The 21,865-nt window shown below is 34.8% G+C and overlaps 2 protein-coding genes across 2 annotated transcripts in view; one reads left to right on the top strand and one right to left on the bottom strand.

Annotated features, from left to right (window-relative positions):
* The first annotated feature begins 822 nt into the window (after positions 1 to 822).
* Positions 823 to 4,211, top strand: Phf5a (PHD finger protein 5a). Its single transcript, XM_076809757.1, has 3 exons — positions 823 to 1,015; positions 2,085 to 2,275; positions 3,838 to 4,211. The coding sequence occupies exons 1-3, from the start codon at positions 964 to 966 to the stop codon at positions 3,925 to 3,927; spliced, it is 333 nt and encodes a 110-aa protein (XP_076665872.1). The 5' UTR covers positions 823 to 963; the 3' UTR covers positions 3,928 to 4,211.
* Positions 4,212 to 4,548: 337 nt separating this feature from the next.
* LOC143367760 (dynein beta chain, ciliary-like) overlaps positions 4,549 to 21,865 on the bottom strand; it is a 53,647-nt gene continuing 36,330 nt past the window's right edge. The window contains exons 37-53 of the mRNA XM_076809914.1: positions 20,390 to 20,577; positions 18,887 to 19,056; positions 18,512 to 18,732; positions 17,243 to 17,519; positions 15,962 to 16,237; positions 15,241 to 15,646; positions 13,986 to 14,302; positions 12,485 to 12,617; positions 10,697 to 10,978; positions 10,352 to 10,558; positions 9,932 to 10,133; positions 7,965 to 8,096; positions 7,605 to 7,780; positions 6,922 to 7,032; positions 6,548 to 6,721; positions 5,538 to 5,686; positions 4,549 to 4,968 (exon numbers count right to left, since the gene is read on the bottom strand). Coding sequence (XP_076666029.1) covers positions 4,674 to 4,968; positions 5,538 to 5,686; positions 6,548 to 6,721; positions 6,922 to 7,032; positions 7,605 to 7,780; positions 7,965 to 8,096; positions 9,932 to 10,133; positions 10,352 to 10,558; positions 10,697 to 10,978; positions 12,485 to 12,617; positions 13,986 to 14,302; positions 15,241 to 15,646; positions 15,962 to 16,237; positions 17,243 to 17,519; positions 18,512 to 18,732; positions 18,887 to 19,056; positions 20,390 to 20,577 — 3,716 coding nt within the window. The 3' untranslated portion in view covers positions 4,549 to 4,673. The remainder of the gene's footprint in view (positions 4,969 to 5,537; positions 5,687 to 6,547; positions 6,722 to 6,921; positions 7,033 to 7,604; positions 7,781 to 7,964; positions 8,097 to 9,931; positions 10,134 to 10,351; positions 10,559 to 10,696; positions 10,979 to 12,484; positions 12,618 to 13,985; positions 14,303 to 15,240; positions 15,647 to 15,961; positions 16,238 to 17,242; positions 17,520 to 18,511; positions 18,733 to 18,886; positions 19,057 to 20,389; positions 20,578 to 21,865) is intronic.

The following is a 21,865-nucleotide window of genomic DNA, read 5'->3' as shown; positions in this document are numbered from 1 at the left end:
ATAATGAGTATTTTACTCACACTGTAGGTTATGAATATTTTTCTTTTAAAAAATTATTACATTATTTTCCTTTCAATTTTTCATATTCACACGTCCTACTATAAACACGTAATAGTATTTATAACACCATCCGTACATTATTTTATGTTTTTCGGATATGTGTTTTTTGGCGGTATAAGTTGTTGCGCCAAACGCGGATTGGCTTGGCAGTGCCCTCACCATTTTCATGAAATACTGTAGAATGTTAGCGATGAAAAAAAGCCAACCCTAGTAAGCTCGAATACAATCCAATCTCGATCGGACACAATCGTTTGAGCCGAGTGTACATTACATGTTTAACTTATAATTAATATAATAATAAAACAAAACAATCACATTCTCCTTTAGGATATCGTATTTTTCTTTTATCCTCGACTCGCACTTACATACTAATTATTACTTTGCTTATAATTTATTCTCACTACTTCATTCTTATACTATACTTAGGTTTACTAATTTATTTCCTAGTGTCCCATCCCTTGAAACCACTGTTACTCTATTCTTACTCTATTCTTACTCTCGTTTTTTAACTCTTTTTGTCATTTGCTTAAGAATAAGTAGCGACTGAGAATACTGCCCTAAGCATATATATATTATTCTAAGCAAACGCCTAAGATCATCTTAAGCAACGTCTATGAATTCCTGATGTCTTAAGTGAAATAGGATCGTCTTCTAGATGACCTTAAGCATTTGCTTAAGAAACGTTTGTAAATACCGCCCTAAAATGGAACGGTTGTCAGTGCACTTCATGCGCAGTATGCGTGAATCGGAACGCACTCAGTGCCAGTCATATAGTTAATGAACTCAGAACGGAAATAAACTCGGCGTATTTTCAAATGTGTTGACTCGTAATGTGCATCATCTAAAACTTTGTACAGTTATTCATGATTTGCATTATTCAAAGTGTTTTAATAATTTTGTGAGATGGCGAAGCATCATCCGGATTTGATTTTCTGTAGAAAACAACCTGGAGTTGGTAAGGACTATATGTGCATTTGGTTATGTTCGAAAATATGAGGTTAGAGTTATTCACAAGTTTGTTGATATTTGAATATTATTTTATTATTCATGAAATTTCCGTTTAATGTGTAAGCCATCGTATAATTATAATTTTTTGTATATTACTGCGTTGTTTTTTTATTAATTTTGTGAAACTACCCATCTTGTTTTCTATATTATCTGTATACTAAATCAATTTAATTGCATGAATATCGTTCGTTAAAACACAAAACAAGAAAGCCAATATAACGAACATCAAATATTTTATTGCAAACCTACATAAAGTGAAAGTTTGGAAACAGAGTTTTGAAGATTGTAGTAAAGTACAAACTACATAAGACTGTACATAGAAATTATCAGGGGTTGAAATGGTTCCGAAAATAACTGTTTCGAACTATTATATACCGGTTCTGAGCAAAACAGTTCTGAAGAACAGATATTCTGAATAACTGTTACAATGAATTAAAATTTCTGACTATATTGATTTCGGTTATAATTCTGCAGATATTCCGCTTCTGTAAAACCGAAACCAATGTAAACCAGAAGCTTTTGCACTTGTAATGTTGTATTCCGTAATTATAATATTTCCATTTATTTTATATAATAATATAAAAATACAATTTACGGAAACTTAGACGAAATACAGCTTAATAGATTTTAGAGCTAGACTATGATGTCGAGAATGTTCGGAACAAGAGTAAAGAGTAAGTTGAAAGAGGTACAAGGATGAGTAATAAGGGACGGATGAAATCACAGGAAAAGGAATTTAGGATATTTGCTATTGCTATCTGTAGAGAGATTTACTATCTGTAAACGAATGACTAAAACTATAGAAAAATAAATTAAGTGGCGTTAGTATACAACAGTAACTGTTTCAAGATTATTTTGGTTCTTATAATTGTTTCAAGAACCGATACTGATATCATAACCGCTTTCAACCCTTGAAGATTATATATGAATGTTAATACCGAACATAATTTATTGTGGATGTTACCGAATACGTAATTTCATGTTTCGTTGGAATAAAGGAAAATTTAAAATTTCAGCCATTGGAAGATTATGTGAGAAGTGTGATGGTAAATGTGTGATTTGCGATTCCTATGTAAGACCATGTACTCTCGTCAGAATCTGTGATGAATGCAATTATGGATCTTATCAGGGTCGATGCGTTATCTGTGGTGGACCAGGTGTTTCTGATGCATACTATTGCAAAGAATGTACAATTCAAGAAAAAGATGTGAGTCTTGGTTTAAAAAAAATAGAAATATTCTTTTGGTAATTTATAACATTGTTTATGAATATATTGTATGTACAAGATATTTATGCGAATGCTGCCGTGAAATTTGAAAAGATTGTTTTGCACGTGCAAAGAATTGTTTAGATAAATATTTGCACATTGGAAAATAAGCATTTTATTCGGAACAATTTTTTGATCACGCGTAAGTATTGGCTTAAATGTTATTAAATTACATATTCACCAAAGAATGGGCATCTTTAACATGCTCAACTGATAATTTGCATTTTAATTCATTTGAAAAACCATTTTTGTTTTACAACTTAATCTTACATTTTTGTTCAATTATTTACTTCATTCGCACAAGAAAATTGTGGTGCTGTTTGAGTTGACTTACCTATACGATAAATCGTATCCTGCTACGGGCAGTTCTTTTAATCCTTCGTTGACACTCTGGGTGTGAGCCACCCATAAGCTGATTTGGTAATTATTTAGAAGTTTTCCATCCTCACCGATCTCAATGATTTTTGGATATGTTATCAAGATGAAGATTCTGAACAACCTTTTTCCTATACATATTACCGCCGCACGAACTTCGTTTTCGAGATATTTACGAAAAACTTCTGTTGATTTATTCCGACGCCACGCATTTCACTTTCCAACTTGTCCCGGGTATATTAGCATTGGTTGGAGCTACATTAGTGCGGGGGGCGCGTAAAGCATGATAGCGAACTGATGTGAGTTTAGAGATTTGAACCAGAAACTTGCGGATGCCCGTCAACACCCCGACTCATATCGGTTCGCTACCATGCTTTACACGAATGATAAACTTCTATACAGGGTGATTCTCATACCAAGGACAAGTTACTAGTTACTTTGTAACTATATAGAAAGAGAACACGCGACTTGACCTTAATTTCCTATGGATTTATTCTTGCAGAAGATACATTGGTACTTTATAATATAAATGGTATTTTTTTAATGCATTTGCGTTTCGTTCACGTTCCATTAGATTGATTTTTCTCATTATTTGGTGTTTGAAAGTTCCGCAAAATAATTACTTCACAAACATTTTTGTCTTTGCTATTCGAAAATATGGAGTAATTATCTACTAACAATTCCGAGAAAAAATTGACTTGGGAGCCCTACCATCAATCGTTTTAATCAGGAGTACTCATCTTCCACTCACCTGCTTGCCTGATGCCTTAGGTGCTTATTGTCAAAGTTGTAGTAATAGGATTAAGTATGTCGCAATAGATCCATTAATCTTGCACCACAAAAATCCACAATAATAATTCAGTAAACTCGATTAAACAAATTTTTGAAACTTCTCGAAAATATTGCAAATCACATGCGGGAACATTTAAAAAGAGTTAATTTGTCAACAACAGTTTGTTCCGATGAACATATTTTGTGGATTTATTGTCATTAACAGCACGAAAAGGATAAATATAGATTTACTAATGTTTTGCGTGCCACAACAAATTTGTTCCCCTAACTTTTATTTCAGCGACGTTACAGTTATAATAAGAAACAAAAATAATATTTTTGTAAATTGTTTGCAGAGAGACGGTTGTCCGAAAATTGTAAACCTCGGAAGCTCGAAAACGGATCTATTTTATGAAAGGAAGAAATACGGGTTTAAGAGAAGATAAGATTCGGTAGTAACAAATTTTAATTTGTATAATAAAATTTCTTTTAAGTTTAAATTAAATAATTTTCTCCGTGGTCACAAACAGTTTTCTATCGCTACATGTTGTTTAGCATTCCCATAGAAGTGACTGCTGAAACTTTTCCGTCGTGCAGTGTGTACACACCGATTTATATTTCTTTGTTATAAAGAAATTCACAATAAATTTAACAGACTTCTGAATTATGTATGGATTATATTCCCTTTTTGATAAATAAAATGAATTATCTATACTATTATACAAAGAAAGAGCCGATTTTTATGTTCGCGCAAAACTCATGACCTACTGAATCGATCATTCTCAAATTTTAACACGTTATTCCTGGATACTCTAGGTCGAACATAGGCTATGTATCATGTCTAAAAAACGCGTTATTAACATGGAACGAAGAAGCGTCTGGTATATGCTGCGCTGGAGGGAAAGTTAATCTCCCAAAGTAGAGAACGTTATCTTTTCCGAAATATTATGAAGAAATTAACCTTTTTTCAAAATACTTAATTTCCTTAAAAAATATTAATTCTAATAAACGTGAAGCAGTCACGCTAATATCGCGGGCGAAGCCGACACGGGGGACGCTAGTACAATATACGTCTATAGGCCCATACGAAACACCTACAACCAGATTAAGTTAATTTTAAATATTTATTTCAATGAAACATTTATGTTGATGCCTTGAACAGCATTCAGCACAGAATATGTATGTAACATTATTAGATTTGCAACAAAATGGCCACTCCAGCAAGGACCCATTTGCTGGCCTTCTCTTTCGTTTTCAAATTGAACGTCCATACATAAGTGGGGCCTCGTGTTCGTGTCTTATATACAGGACATTCGTACACATTTTTAAGGTCCTGCTTATCCTGTGTAATAGCTCGAATGTACATTACTGGCATTAGCGGATATAATTCTTTGAAACGCGAGTCCATGATGCATCCTGCTTGCATGTCCCATCGGGCCCCTTCCATGTACAACCCGTTTATGTATGCACCTTCTCTTGGCGGTGATCTGTAACAATTTCATTAAAAGAACTATTATTTACAATTTGGTTAAATATGAGGTTTATTGAAATGAACCATGCTGTGTACAGCTTTGGCATGCTTTCATGTTGATATTTTTTGGAAAATATCGAAGGTATTGGGCGTTTTCAGAATTGCTGGCGGTTGAAATTTCGGACGACTGGATCATCGGAAATAAAAACTCCCATTTTAATAATTTTGGTTCAAAATTGTTCTTTCTTGGAATATTGGTGAAATGTATTTACTGTCGGGGCTATCCAACAGTAAATACCAACCACATCGTCTTGTGAATATATGTATGCATTGTCCTTTGCCTCGCAGAGTTGCTTATCATGAACATCAAATTTTAAATTTATTTACGCGTTACACGGAACTGATTTACGGCGTTATACAAAGGTCTACTCTATTTTGAAGTTTGGCAGATAATTATTGGTTGTTAGTGCATTACAAGATGAAAGCGCAAATTGATAAATTTATGCAGAGTATTGGAGATGAATAGTTACAGAGATATTAAAAAGTATGGGTAAAATGAGAAAGTAGATTTTTCTTAATAATTACGATATTTCTTCTTTGTATTTTCTTATGACTTCGCAATTTAAGCACATCTTGTCCAGGGGCCATTCATTTTTCCGTGCGGTTTGTTGCATAATTGCAGTCAGAAACGATTGAGGATTGAAAAAACCGCCTAACCACACTGACGAAGGTAACTGCAAATTATAATTTTCTCTTACAAGGGAAGGAAGATCCGGAACCCGGAAACTCAAAAAATTCTGAAACTTTGTGAATATGTAGGGAATTTCCTCCTGATTACAACGCAAATTTTATTTGCTGCCCAAATTCACTCTAAGTGGGTGAAATTAACCCCTGAAAAATCGGCTATTTTCCGATTTGCTGTTATAACTCGGGAACTGTAAGAGATGGAAAAAAAGTTTCAAGACAAAAGTTACTTCTTTTAGTTAGATCTAACATTTGGTAAAAAAATTATTTTACAGCACGAAATCGGGAAATAACCAGATTTTCAGGGGTCAATTACACCCCCTTAGAGTGAATTTGGGCAGCAAACCAAAATTGCATTGTAATCAGGAGAAAATTCTCTACACACTCACAAAGTTTCAGAATTTTTTGAATTTTCGGGTTCGGGATCTTCCCTTGTTAGTTGCTGTAATTAAATTGAATACAAAATTAATGTGAGAATAAAGCAGATGATGACGCATTTGAAATTATCATCTAAATTTTTCACCCTAAAATTATTTAAATTCTCGTTTCAATATCTCAAGTTGAACAAATAAATACTGTACATTTTTATTAGTATACTTATTGAGTATACTATAAATCAGGCCTGGCTAACCCAAATAGTTTCACGGGCCACTTTGATGACGCGTAACGTCGCACACGCAAATTTTCATTTATTTAATATTTTTTGTATACATACAACGAAAAACAAAAGTTTCAATAGAAATATAAAATCGCCCGGCGGGCCCCGTGTTGGCCAGGCCTGCTATAAATAGTACACTACAAATACTTATAGTCATTTGTGTTACAAGAATTGCTTTTGAACAGAAGTTTACACTAAAATCCGCTGTCCAACTGGCCAATTCATTTATCCTGTTCAACATATCGGAAAACCAGCTGTTTAATCCTAAATTTGAAGGGTAAGCTCTTCGTGTCCAAGATGGTGGAACAGCATCTATCAATATGTAATTTTGCAAATCTTCCATTTCAGCGTTAATCGTTAGTTCCCCCTGTCGTGAAATGATATTAGCCACTTCAGGTTATTTTAATCATACTGTAATTGTTTAGTTTAAATTTAGATTTCTATGCACATTACTGCACGACAACTTTTGCATTACAATAGTCTATTTTTCATTCGACTTTTCTTTAATTAATACTTAATAGTATGTATTTTCTTTTATCATGTAACAGTGCCAAGATTTTTCATTACCTTCAAACCCAAATCCAATTCTTGAAGGGATCTTTTAAGTTCGTTGCACAGAAGATTCATTCGTTCGCATTCCTGCAGTGCCACCGTAACGTAAGGCGTGCGTTCCTCAATCTAAGATTTTTTATCAGAAATTTAAAATATGTCGTCTGAAGTGTTCGATTATGTACATCGATATTTCTTAAATAAATTAAGAGTCGTAAGCATTGGTAAATTGAAAATACAATACTAAACCCCTAGTTCTTTTGTTTCGATGACTATTTAATTACAGAAATTTAAGTCTAGCAAAATGATTGGAACTGCAATGAATCGTTCTGTTTAAGCTATTCTGAATTAGGAAACTGGAGAATGTTCGTCCCTCAGTCCTTACGCGATTTTGTAAAATTAATAATAATTAATAATTTTCATTTGTAATCTCCCCTTATTTTAAATCTTGTTTCGGCTTTATCTGCGAGGTATTTCGCGTTTATGTAACTCATTGCGAAATGTACCTCGTACTTTGTCGAATGATAATAATTTTCGATTTTCGTGGGGAAAGACTGTTTCTGTTTCAGTTCATTTCGCTCGATAAATTCGACATTGAGCTCGGACAAGAAGTGTACGTTTCTTAAATTGCAGAAGAAAAATCACCGGAATATTTGTAACGTTAAACGTTTGTAAGGGTAAGATAAGAAGAACTTTGTGACCTTGGAATAAAGTTCTTGCATACTAAATTCTTCTGGCAATTTGTCCATGAAATCTTCTATAAGTCCTTTTATTTTGTCTTCCCTCGACATATCTCCAGCTGCTGCATCGCTCGCAGTTGTTGCTAGCATCCCCAGTAACGTTTTAAACAAACTTTCCGCAGTTTGTGTTAGAAATCCTAAACGAAAAATGATTTACGGACTTTTAATGTGTCGACCTATTTTCAGCTTTTACGAATAGCGAATTCTTTGGATTATTGAACCGAACTATTTATAATACGTTCAATTTTAGAAAATATTGGAAATTCCAGTGGTGTGTATATAGTTCTTTCTAACTTTTCACTAAAAATGTTTTTTAGTTACCAATTTCGGCGTTCGGATGAAGTCCATAAAGAACAGGGCTCTCACCGGGCAAGTAATCATCAACATATTGATGATACGCGGCATAATCGCTGTTAGGCGGTACCAAAAAATCAGGAGCCAGATATGATTCACCTGAATATGAAAAAAGCATATCGATGGTGTCTAGGAATATCCATAAATAATGTTGCTTTCTGAATAGGCATTACAAGAAATTCTGATTATAAGATAAGATCGCCAGATTCTGTTCGTTGTATGATCATCTCTATCCCCACCAACTGGGGATCCGCCTCGGAACTAGTCAGGCGTGAAACTCGGCATCAGTCGGTACAAGGCAACTGCTCGACGGTATCGCATAAATAAACACGCATTGTCGTGTGAAAGAGCTCTAAATGGGGTGCCAATCGCTTGCCCCCTGTTCACGATGTACATATGATGTAAGCCTCTGCCCGGTCCCGAGTGGTGATTTTACAACGAGAGATTACTGCAATTTCATTTTATTAATATCTGCTATTATTGACTACGTCTTGTATTATCCATTTGCCTCTATCGCAAGCACAGTGTTGCACTAAATGTTTCGCGAGATTAACAGCCCCCGCGAAGTTTGCGGGAAATAAGGAATTAAGGGCTTATAGAAGTACATGTGCTAAAATTGGACAACGTTAATATTCATTTAAGAAGTTAATGAAAAGTGACGGCTGTACTTCCGAATGGCCCCAGTGGCCGATGGACACGAGGTTTGAGGGAAGGGGTGGGGAGGGTGTATGGACCCTAAATCTAAAATTGTTGCTTCGGGAATTTATTAGTTTCCAAGATATTAATAAAAAACTTTTAGTATTTCTGTCCACTTATTCCGACATAACGCATTCCACTTTCCACCTTGTCCCGGGTATTAGTATTAGCTGGGGTTACATTAGCACCGGGGGGTGCGCGCCCGCTTGCGCCCGCAAGCGGGCGCGTAAAGCATGGTAGCGAACCGATGTGAGTTTGGAGATTTGAACCAGCAACTTGCGAATGTCACCCATTCTACTATATAGGGTGTTATTCTACTGATAGTCAATATTCCAAAGGGTGATTCTACAGGCCAAAATAAGACGAAAATATAGAATACAATTTTTTAATATCGCGCTTCGTTTTCGAGAAAATTGACCTTGTTAAATACGCGTGCCTTTCCGGCGCCTGAGGAGCACGTGGAGGTAAGGGAAACGCGTCCAGCAGTTCGTAAAACAGTTTGGGGGGGGCGGGAGGGGTGCCTGCACCTACGTTAAAAATTTTTTTTAAAAAAAAGTAACAATAATTTTTTATTAATATTTTGGAAACTAATAAATACCCGAAGCTGCAATTTTAGATTTAGCACACCCCCTCCCCACTCCTCCCTCCAAACCTCATCTCGATTGGCCACTGGGGCCATTCGGAAGAATATCCAAAGTGACTTTTAATCCTCTAAACTCCAACTCGGAGATAATAGTTTATTCAGCTCGAGGCAGAGGACCGAGATAATGGAGTTACATTAGATCTGAATAGAGGAATTGGAAATTTAATTATGTATAAACTTTAAAGCACTATGGCCAACTGCTCAGAATACTTTATATGAGATAATGAAAGCGAATAGAAAATAGAAATTGGGGTAAACAACATATTTCGTTTCAGAGCCAGTTATTTTTTACAAAAAGAGAAAATGATACAATTAGGTAATATTATTCAGAAAATCAGAACTTTCTTGTTGTTCGATTCGAAAAGTGCTACCACGTTTTGAAGAGAACGAAGTTACCCTTGAAAATTTCTGGTAGTTGGAGGGATGAAAGCGAATAGAATAGAATATATAAACTTTTATGAAAAATTTTCCTTGTACCTATATTAGTTTAAATTGAAAGGTGAATCATTAATTAAATTGTGCCACGTGACTACGTAAATGCATAACAATATACACTGATATAAAGATTAATGTTTTCTTTGTAAAAATTTGTTACCTTCAACCAATTCAGGTTTCAAATATTCTATTAAATATGTTCTACATAGTCTTCTGTCCCAATCATCCGTTATATGGCCTCCGTACATTATTTCCCCAAATAAATATCGCAGATCTTCCCAAGGTACTTTGACACTGTTTTCCAAATAATTAAAGAGCACAGATACGCTGATTGTTAGGTCGCCAAAATTAAATGGATACGACTGTCAGGAAGAAAGAATTATTATTTCAGACGAAAAAGTACATATACATATGTCACATGCATAAATCTTTACTTTTACAATATCAGTAAAAATTATAATATAATTGTTATGCAAAAAATATCTCGAAATTTTTTTAAAGTAAAACTAAGTATGTAGTTGTGGTAGATAAATTAGGTGATGCATCCTCTATAAATAAATGTGTAGCAATGAATATTTACCCCGTTCCACCCCTGTGCTCCGAATTTCCGGCGTTCTGCAACGACTGCGTGATAATAACAGAGTGCAAACAATATGGCTTTGAATTCAGTTTCCTTGCTGCAGGATTCCAGAGTTTCTTGGATAAAATTGTCTAAAGCTTTATGAATATTCGCTTGAACCCCCGACGGTGGTTCATTTGTGATCTTTATGGCTGATTCTAATATACCCTGCATATAATTTACTCAATTTAATTAAATTTATTCAGTTTAATTAAATTTATTCAATTAATTAAAACTTTGCGATTGTAGACTGGGGTGTGTTTAAATGGATTTTTTTTAAATTTAAATATCTTCTATGTTAACTACCTGCGGTATGACAGATGCGTGGGGATCGGCACTGGGTTCAGCACTAACGAACAACCGATAATCGTTGTGTGGATTTTCAGAAAGTTGTTCCATTTTCTTTTCTAGCGTTGGCAACCATCTCGTGACCAAATGGATATTTTGCAAAATCACCCAGTGTCCTTCGTTCGCTGAAATTTCCATCGCTTGCTCCGCTATAATTTCCTGACCCTGACCCAGTGAAACGTTATGGAAATTTCTTGCTTCGGAAGTGAAGCCTAATTGCTTACCAAGCTTCTCCACATCCTGAATGTTCGTTGCTTCTATTATTACTATTATCAACTACGATTTTACTGAATTTTCATTATTATTTGTACAATTGATTATATACTGATCATGATGATTTAAGTGATTTAATTATTAATGTAAAATACTTGGAACCCACATTTTTTCAAGTACCAGGTACCAGTAGAGTAGTTTTCAAAAATATCTAATAAAAATAATAGTTGGGTAATAAATTACACGCATGCAATTGATGGCTACTACATACATATATGATTGTAACAAAGCGCGCTGTTACTGTAAACGTAGGTAATTACGGTGTTTTTCTTAGGTACGGGAGAACATCGATGCTCTAGGAAAAGTAAAAACTTTGTACCCCATTTTTCACGAAATTTTTAGGGGTCTGTATAATGGCTGCATCATGCACAGTGTATAGTTAATTTTCTACCAACACTTACAATTATATAGTTCACGTCGCGTCACCTCGACTTGGCCTAATAAATAACTCTAGCTTTAATCCATACTAACAAGGGGAGGACAGGGTGTGGTAGACATCGATTTTGATGCGCCTTGGTACGATGGATCTATGTCGATAATAAGTAAAGAGGTGTCCGAGCCTTTAAGCCAATAGGCCTTAATAATAAAGATATTTACATGTAAATTATTAAATATTTCATGGTGGTCGTGGGGATTTAGTAGGTAAAACTCGCACACTACCTTGCTGCCCTGGGAGGATTCCCCTTCGGATGAGTCAAATTATTTTTTATAAATTTTTTTCTTAACTTGGGGAAATCTTCAAAAGGCACCCTGACGCCTCCAGAGAGGAATCCTCCGAGGGCAGCAGGGTAGTGTGGGAGTTTTACCTACTAAAACTCCACGGCCACCATGAAATATTTAATAATTTACATGTAAATATCTTTATTATTAAGGCGTATCGGCGTAAACGCTCGGACACCTATTTACTTATTTTCGACATAGATTCATCATACCAAGGTTCATCAAAATCGATGTCTACCACACCGTGTCCTCCTCTTGTAAGTAAATAAAAAAAACTTTCACCAAAATGTATTATACAGGGTGTCTCGCCTAAAAAAGGCCACCTAAATATCTCCTTCATTTGCACTGATACAAAAAATACTTCGTATGCCATTTGAATGGTATTAAAGGATGAATACGCTGCAAAGAATATTTTTGTTCCAAGGTCATCCATGTTTTTTTGCACATGAGTACATATCTTTTTCTTTTGCATATTGTAGCTGACATTAAACTGCGTTCAGAGATGTAAAATAATATGATCTTGAAATGACCTTTGCCACCCAAAAGTAAAGTTTGTATTGTTAACAGGCGTCGAATGAAACTTGCATGCGGTCATAAAGTAGCATTCGCATTCGGATGAGCCCCGATATACCGAAAAGGTCAACAAACACGGAAGCGATTGACAAATTAATTGTGATTTAAACGTTTGAAGGAGTTCAAAGATTTTTACATACACACATACTTAAAGAGTCCTTCTTTCGAAGAGCATATTACCTTCAAGGGATCAACACCCGGCGATAGGATAAAGAATACAGGTGTAATAGAGCTGGTTTCCTCGAAGGACTTATGAAAAGGTGGAGACCTGGATTCTACATATTTCGAGCCCAGTTTTTCCTCTACGAAACTCCTAGATGGACCAATAGAATATTGTTCGTTAAAAAATGACAGTATGAAGGAAACGGTTCAATTGTGTATTCGTAAAAAGTTACTTCGCCATAATTATTATTATTATTACTATTATTATTATTATTATTATTATTATTATTATTATTATTATTTATTTCAACGGGTAAAGACTCTTTAGTTTACAATTAACAAATAAACAATGTAAAAGAAAAGAAAACAGAAGAAAAGCCAGTACATACATAAACAAACCATGATACAATAAAATAATGGAACTAATGAACTAATACAATTAACGTTAGAATTTAATTTAACGGGCGTGTACAAAGACGTTCCTGCGAGCCAAATCCCGCAAACGATGTTTAAAGGTGGCCAATGTACCGTTAAAAAAATCAACATGCCCGCTGTAATGATTCGCTAATTTACATATTCTATTAATGGAGTTATTCATCCCAAACGACGTGCCGTGTCCTTATAAGTAAAAAAGAGAAGTCGATCTCCGACGTGAGAAGACCGCTGACTTCCAGAATAGAACTATATTCATGACATAGTCGGGACATCGGAGTACCGAGCTTAAAAGCCAGCAGTCGTTAGAATTTATGCTAAACGTGTTCCAATAATGTAATATACTTTTCCTCACAGGGATTCCACGCAGGAGACGCGTACAGTAAATGGGGAACGACTAATGCGTTGTACAGAGTGATTAAGGCACCGGGATTAACGAAATCTACCGATGCACGCATAATGAAGCCAAGCATTCTAGCCGCTTGATTTCTAATATTATAGTAGTGCTGAGAAAACGATAACGAAGAATTGAAGGTAACTCCGAGGTCGCGAATACTATCAATAGACTATAATACAAATCGCCGTTCCAGTGCAATAATAATGTAACTGCAAATTTGCAAATTTTTAGATAAATGGGTTGCTAGTCTCAGATCTAGTCTTTCCACTGTCTTCGCCTTCTGAAAAATCACATTTTTGCAGTTGCGCCATTATTGCACTAAAGTGGTAATATAGCGAAATAAGTTTGAAGTCATAAAAAAACACGAAAATGTAGTAAGTGAAACGCTATCTCTATTGTTAAGTATCTCCTAAACAATTAAGTGTCTATACGAAAAACGAAGCACAAGTGAAATATTTTTTGCTCCTCCATCGGTTTACAAAGTTAAATTCAAATCGGTACGTAACATTTCGTGTGGTCCGCTCTCAGCTTTACAGAGTTCTTTGATCGTTTCTCAATATTTTATTGAACATTTTAATATACCAATGTAGAACAGACGTTAGCAATTGCTCCGATATTAAACGATTGAATGTTTTGTGGATTTACCATTTGATCAGAAGCACGAAAGAAATTAATTTGAAGCTTACAAACCTAAGCGCGTTTGTCATTCGATCGAGCCTCAGACACCTCATGATGCACAGCCGTTGTAAAGCAGTTTTATTCTTCCAGTCCTGAGGGAAACTTTCTCGTTCCGGCGTTTCCGACTCTACGAATGTTTTCCATCGTTTCGCGGCACCCTCGATATCCTTCTCCAAATTACGGAAATCATCCATTCGACACAAATGCATAATTCCACCCCAACCAACGTTCGTTAGAAAGTCCACGGGGCTGGTTACGTCAGGCATGTACGGGAATCGTAGCAGAAAATCGAGTTCCGCTTGTGTGATTTCTTTCGCCTCCATGAAAATCTGAAAGAGATCAAAATATCTAATGTAATCCTGGATAAAATAAAATGTCAATTAAGATTATTATTTTAATATATATATATAAATATATTCTGTATTCTATATTTAGAGTATTATACACTGTTTTCACTTGTTCCATTTAATGAAAACATTTTTTAGCGAATTGTAATTGTTTTCCGTTTAAATTGGTATATAATGATTTAGAAAACCTTAATGCTTTTTAATAATTTTACATAAAAAATGTTGCGTGAGTGTAGAGACAATTTTCAGTGCGTAACAAAATATGGGCAATTTAAATGTTGAAATTTTCATATTGTGATAAACCATCGAGAATTATAGTCGAATTATTTAAAGAAGGCGCCCGCAATAGCCAATAAGATTCGACAGTCTGTCAAATCTCTGTGGGAAGGACGTTGGGTTCGTCCTCTGGAAGATGATAGCAATATACACCCGACAAAGGCAACGATTACTCTAGGCCCACAGCTAGGGCCGTCGAAAACCATTGACCAATGGCCCGGTCCCAAGGCGCCTTCGGACGGAGCGTGGTCCGAGGGACCCGCCTCAGGTCTCAACTCTCAAAAATCAGACTATAGTAACTTCGACTATAGACGTGTGTTAATATAACGTTTCTAATTTAACATTATTTTTAGAATCTCTACGAAAGTATCATATTTATATTTCCTTTTAAAATAGACTGTAGTCTATATAATCAGTCAACTACTCATTCATTATTCAAGCAATTTTTAGCAAGTAAATATTAGACTGAACTAGATGAAGCATAGGCATTGGTCATAGTGAAAATTCTAATTATTTTATAGAAATAGTACTTAACAAATTTTGTAACCATTGCGAAATGCTGCATTTTTATATGGTTTACAGGTGAACACTGCAATAATTATTAGTATAAATTTGAGTGATTTTAATGAGCTCGGGGTATTTACTTGAATGGTCATTTGGCAAAGGAAAGTCAGCTTGTCGGTTTCAAATAATCCTCTGCTGGTGTAAATGAAAACCAAATACGTGATACTGTCGATTAGAAGAGCAACACGTTTATTCAAGGCGTCCGATTCTTCAGCAAATTTGATTGCATTTTGGAAAACGACGCTGAATGCTTTTAAAGAGAATTGGTAAAGCATGTTTATTTTGCAGAGGTCGTTCAGAACGAAGTACAATAGACTGGCTCTGCCCGCGACAGGGCGATAGATTTCTCGAGCTTCGTCTATCTTTATGGACGTCACTCTAGCTTCTACCACCTTTATTTCTATTTCTGCAGCAGTCTTCTTAGTAGTCTCCAGATTTATTACTAGATCGACGTCGCTTAAAATATCTGGCCCAGCCGTTGATAATCTTTAAAAGAAAAACGTATTTTATTGAGTGTTGGATTCATGTAACTTTCATTTCACTTATTTTTCTAAAAAAAAATACAATAATATAATAGTGTACCTATTATTAATTGGGATAAGTAGAAACTGGGATTTATAATTGTTATCGATTATCTTAGAAAATGTTATATCATCTAAATATGCAGTAGAGTAGAGCAATGAAATATTCAATAAGGACCATTGCGAGTATATATTCCCCCTGTGTTATAATATTACTCATATCTAATTCTGACAAAACTAATTTTTCAAACAAAATACAGCGATTTAGAAAGTTACGTACCTGTGTAAAAGATCGTCCTCTAATGCTTTCAAAGTAATTTTAAAAGTGTTTTGCTGAGTTGTCAGCTCAGCCTTTTTGGACTCTAAGTCCGGCCGTTCTGCTTTCACGACATCTCCAAGCAGTTGTTCTTCCAAACCATCTTTCGTCACAGTAAAATTGATAAGAGTCGTCTGGGCTTGTATTTCAGGCTTGTAATGAGGATTAGCTAGTTTCGTCTGCAGGATCAGACGGAAACGTGGATCGTAATCTACTTCCTTGTCCCAAATTTTGATTGCCCTTCAATGAAAATATCAAATTTAGAGAAGTTTCTATATTTAAGAGAGGATTCTCGTGTAACAGCCCCCGAAATTTATGTTTTTTTTTATAAAAAACTATTGTTAATATTGCATTAAGCTTTTTTGGGATATAAGGAGGCAACTTTAAACTTGCAAAAAATATTTTTTTTTGTGTCGAGCCTTCTTATTATTTATCAATTATTCTGGAATTGTTTTCACCTCTTTGACGATGTTGGCGTCAGGTGTAGCACTTGCCACAGTCATCTGATTGCAAAAAGAAGAAAATTTTCTTAAAGTTAAATAATTTACGCTAGTACTGGGTCTAAAATTTTAATTTTAGTTTTTATTTGTAATACTTTTTTCGTCGGTATAAAGAATAATATGAAAAAATTGTCTAAGGAAAGAACTTACTTTTTCTTTCAAACGCTATAACCCTTTCAATTTTTCATTCTTTTTTTCATTAAGGTGGACCAATCCCAGCGTAAGCTATCTAACTTTAAGAAACTTCTATTTTTTGCAATCAGATGACTGTGATAGGTGCTATACATCCCGCCAACAGGAGTTAAATCGTCGAAGAGGTGGACAAGATTCCACAATAATTAATAAATAATAGAAAGAATCGACATAAAAAAATATTTTCTGCAAGATTAAAGATGCCTCCTTAAGTCCTAAAAGAGTTTAATCCAATATGACTAAATGTTTTTTCAGCAAAAAAATCTTAAATATCAGTTACTTTCGGGACTGTTAGACGAGAATCCACCCTTAAGTAATTAGATGTTTGCTGTGCCACGCGAGGTTGTCTCGGTGTAAGCTAATTTTAAAATTGTTGCTTGAGAAACTATCTATAACAAATTTACTTATTTCGCTCAAAGTGTTACTAAATTAGTCATTTAAATTTAATTGATTATCGCTAAATATTCATGTTATTTTATTTTCCCGAATACTATATAACAAATTACACTGTTTCATGAAATTGACACCCTGCATAATAGTAAAGGAAGTATACCTTCCTTTCCTTATCAAATCCCTCTTAATTACAGGATCTAATACGGGATCGATCGATTCCATGATGTTTTCAATCAAAACAATTCCACCATTCGCAATTGAGACTTCAATTAGTGACAAATAATTCGGCTGAGTAAGCCTGAGCACTTGTAACTCTTCTCCATATCGATTTTTTATCCATTTTAATCCTTGCAACTGTGGATCTATCATTAGGGGCCACCTCGTTGAATTCATCAGGATTGTTGCATTTTCGGCAGACATAGTATCGGTTGGTAAACCTTGAAAAATATATTTGGTATATTCATAACCCAGCTTATAAAGTAAAAGTTTGAGATTCTTTAAATAGAGTATTTCTAATTTTGTTCCGACAAGGCCAATGTGCTCTACTAATCATATAGATTATAGATAATAATTCTGTTTCGAGTTGTGAATTTTTATCTTTATTTTAGGATGTTAGAGGAAATAAGAGAACAACAATCAAATAAACTACTTTGAATAAAAACGTTGAATAAACGTAGAAAACTTTGAATAAATCTTCAACCCTTTCGGTAGTGATAATTTGAACGTTTAGCGTAGGCCACGTGTGGGACTACTTTGAACACATCTCAGTTAATTATACTCACAAGGGAACATCCCGAACCCGGAAATTTAAAAAATTCTGAAACTTTGCGAATATGTAGGGAAGTTTCTCCCGATTATCACGCAATTTCTGTTTGCTGCCCAAATTCACTCTAAAAGGGTGCAATTGACCCCTGAAAATCCGGTTATTTCCCGAACTCCCGAACTGTAAAATAATTTTCTTACCAAATGATAGATCTAATTAAAAGAAGTATCTTTTGTCTTGGAACTTTTTTTCTATCTCTTATAGTTCGGGAGTTATAACACAAAATCGGAAAATAGCCGAATTTTCGGCTGATGAGCAGTTGCCGCTTGAGCCCCTGCCGAGAAGGCCCCACAGGGCCCCATCTCCAAAAAAAATTATGATTAGATACAGGTATCCAAACACTACATTTTTTTCGTAGTACTGCACTTGGCCCATTTTCAGTAAACTACCTCTTCATTTTTCCGGAAAATGGGCCCCTCAGAGCTTTTGTCACCTGGGCCTTTTTTCTTAAATCCGCCACTGTCCCCGACAATTGCGATTGGGCATAAATAAAAATACGTATCTGCTACATTTGAATGTTTAACAACATATCCCAAGGACAAAAAAAAATCCTTTGTTACTTTGGTATGAAGAATGTACAATTCAAAAACGTTAACACATTTTTACCTTCATTGTTCCATTGGGCAATCACTGCATCGTCAGATAGCAAGCCTAGAATGTCCAAATCAGCCGTCCTTGGTATTTTTACTTCCAACTTTTCCAAAAACGGCAACCAGTTTTCATTTATTAAATCGGACCTATACTTTCGAGTAAAGCATCCCATGTAGGAAAGAAACGCGGTCACAAGCAGGACATCGCCTGGTATTGTGATTGCTGAAGTTTTCAACCTAAGTGCGATAAAAAATCAATTTTTTTATATTGAATTTTCGAAAAAATTGATTCCATTTAAGAACAACAGTTTTTTAATGTCTATTTGGTAATAAATAATGCGAATAATTCAGCATATAAGAATTATAGGGAAAATGAATAATTATAGCTAACGTTGCTACAGTTTCGGTCCATCGAATCTTCTCGGACGCTAAACCATTCACCAGTCTATTTGCAAGGTCGATCGTTAACGCTGTGGCGTCAGCTTCGTCCTGACACTTTTGTTTCTCCGCCAAGGCTGCATTCATTCTGTCCCCCAGAACGTCGAGCACTTTCTGCAATTCCTACAAGTCGATTAAAACGAATTAGAATCATTCTACCTATTTCTGCACAAATAATGATACAGTGCAATCTCGATAATGCTAATACCATTTAACCGGATGTTCGATTATCCTAATAACATCATATCAGGTGGGAGTATAGTATAGTTTTTATGAATTCTAATTAATATTGTCTTGAAAGTAGAAATAAAGCTTTAAATAATAAATACTTGTACACTGCGTTCCACATTAGAGCATACTCGTTTCACGCAGGGATACACTGCCGATTGGTAGTAAACCGGCAGGGAAAGTGCTACGACCAATCGCGAAAGTGCTACGACCAATCGCGCGTGCCAGATCCGTGGGAGCTGCGCAGATTGGTCGCAAATCGGAAGAGGCGTTGGTACACTCTTATATGGAACGCAGTGTAATTTGAAACAGTAAATGAATAATGAATAATAATTTGAGTGCAAAATGATGGAGTCAACATTTAGAAGATATGAAAATGACGACGATAAAGAAGATTTTAGATTATACTTCCAAAAATAATATTCTCACACGTTCTAAAGTGTAAACAATGTATGTGTTATGTATTCACATATTATGTATGTTTATGTCAATTTTTTTTCGTAAATGCTAATAAATGTAATATTATCTAGGAGGTGATCATTTACTGTTTTCAAATCTGATAATTTGAAAACATTTATTATTCGAAAATTAAGACTTTTCGGATAATTGAGACTCTACTGCCCTTAGTCTCTACAAACATAAAGTTTTTATTATCAACAATGAAGTGTAGAATCTCTGTATCATAATGAAGGGAATTATAATAAATTTTATAACAAAATCTGCCACGTACGTACAATAAAAATAAAAAATACATTTTTGACATAACATTTTCGACTACATACAGCGTGTTTGGCAACAGATAGCAGAAAATAAAATGGCAGATGATTCTACGTGATAAAATAAGACGAAAATCAAGAGTAAAGAAATTGCCGTGGAGGCTTGGTTTGTTTAAATATTAACGTTTAAAAATTCGGGTCAGAAACGCCTGAAATACGGCAATTCAGTGATCAGCAGCTTGCGTTGCATACAGTCACCGTAAAAAAAGAAACATACATTTATCACTACTTCTTCCAGGTAATTTGCTATAAATTTCAAGGTAATTTGCAAGAAATTTCTATCACGAATTTTTAAATTAATAAACTAATAATAACTAAAAGACGAAGCCTTTACCGCAAATTCGTTACTCTTGACTTTCGTTTTATTACTCATTTCATTTTCTACTATTTGTTACCGAACACCCTGTATGCGTACATCGCGATGCAAATGATAAATGTTGATAAAAATTTACCGCTAATCGTGCTTGTAAGGCATGCAAGTGGTCCATAGCAGCTTTCAGCTCCGCATTAGCTTGTGCAAGTGCAGCTCTTAACGGCTTCACAGTTTCATTAATGTAATGGAAAACCATTATATTTCTCACCCAACTGCAGAGACCTGCGGCCGCCTGAGATTTTGAGTAAATAATCTCTGGCTCGAACTCTAGAAATTGTTTAACAGAATAATTTTTAAAAAAAAAAACATGATAATTTTCATACATTCGCTTTTTACTTTGTGCATATATTATTTCCAGCCTTACTGAAATTATTTTAGGAAACTGTTTTATTTGCGCTTTCGAAATTAAGGGGTGATTTCTGTAATAAAGCCGCAAAATTCGGCAACATTCAGGGTTTTTTTCTCAGTGAATACAATGAATAACAATGTCAAACTTTTTTTCATTTATTAATCTACTTATTATGTATACGGAACAATTTTTTAAATACACTTTTAATTGCGTTTTTTCAATGTTATCTGGAGTATATATATATACAGATATTAATTCTTCTAAGAGTAGAGAATGCACAGAAATAATTTTGCATTTTGAAATAAATAAAAAAGTACACTAGAACGAAAATGCAACAGTAAAAAATAAAAGTAAAAGTTGGAAAATAAAAAGTCTTCATTTCTTAAAATTAACATTAAGATGTGGAGAATGTAACGTCATATACGAAACCGACTTCAGGGATGGATTCAGTACGTAAAAGCAATAATATAAAATAAAGGTCGCGACGGCTACATCGAGGAAAGTAAAATTTGATTGTATGCTAACTGATGTTTCTATCGTGAAGGGCCTCATATACGTTGAAATCTTTATCAATACATGTATAGGTCGTATTTTTTCCGACTTTTAAAATCGTGACCTTGAACCGAAATTTACAAAACAAGATTTTGTTGACAATTTTCACTGCTATAAAAATGGATGTATCTGGTTTAAAATAAATCGGGAATTAACTAAATCCGACAAATTCACAAGTACAACCTATTTTCACGAAAATAGGCAAACATCGGAAAATTCAAGGCCCTGTATTTTCTAAATAAATTCAAAATGATGACTTAACCCTCCCCCCTAATTTCACAAGGACTACGACATATTCTAGTTTGAATATTCATACGACATATTCTGATTTGGCGTGGAATGACCAGTGGCGGATTTAAGAAAAATGGCCCAGGTGGCAAACTTTCTGAAGGGCCCATTTTTCAGGAAAATGAAGAGGTAGTTTACTAAAAAGGGGCAAATCTATAGACAAGTACAGAAAAAATATAGCGCTTAGATAAAATCATAACTTTTTTTTTGAAGATAGGGCCCTGGGGGGCTTTCTGAGCAGGGGCCCATTTTTCGGGAAAGTAAAGAGGTAGGTTAGTAAACACGGCCTCAGGGTAATAGTAGAGAGAAACATATAGTTAGACTAAACTCATATTTTTTTTAAGAATAGGGCCCTGGGGTGGGGCC

This window comes from Andrena cerasifolii, chromosome 4 (genome assembly GCF_050908995.1).
Source record: "Andrena cerasifolii isolate SP2316 chromosome 4, iyAndCera1_principal, whole genome shotgun sequence".
Classification (NCBI taxonomy): Eukaryota; Metazoa; Arthropoda; class Insecta; order Hymenoptera; family Andrenidae; genus Andrena; species Andrena cerasifolii.
Note: the sequence above shows the minus strand (reverse complement) of the source record. Positions and strands in the feature narration are given on the sequence as shown.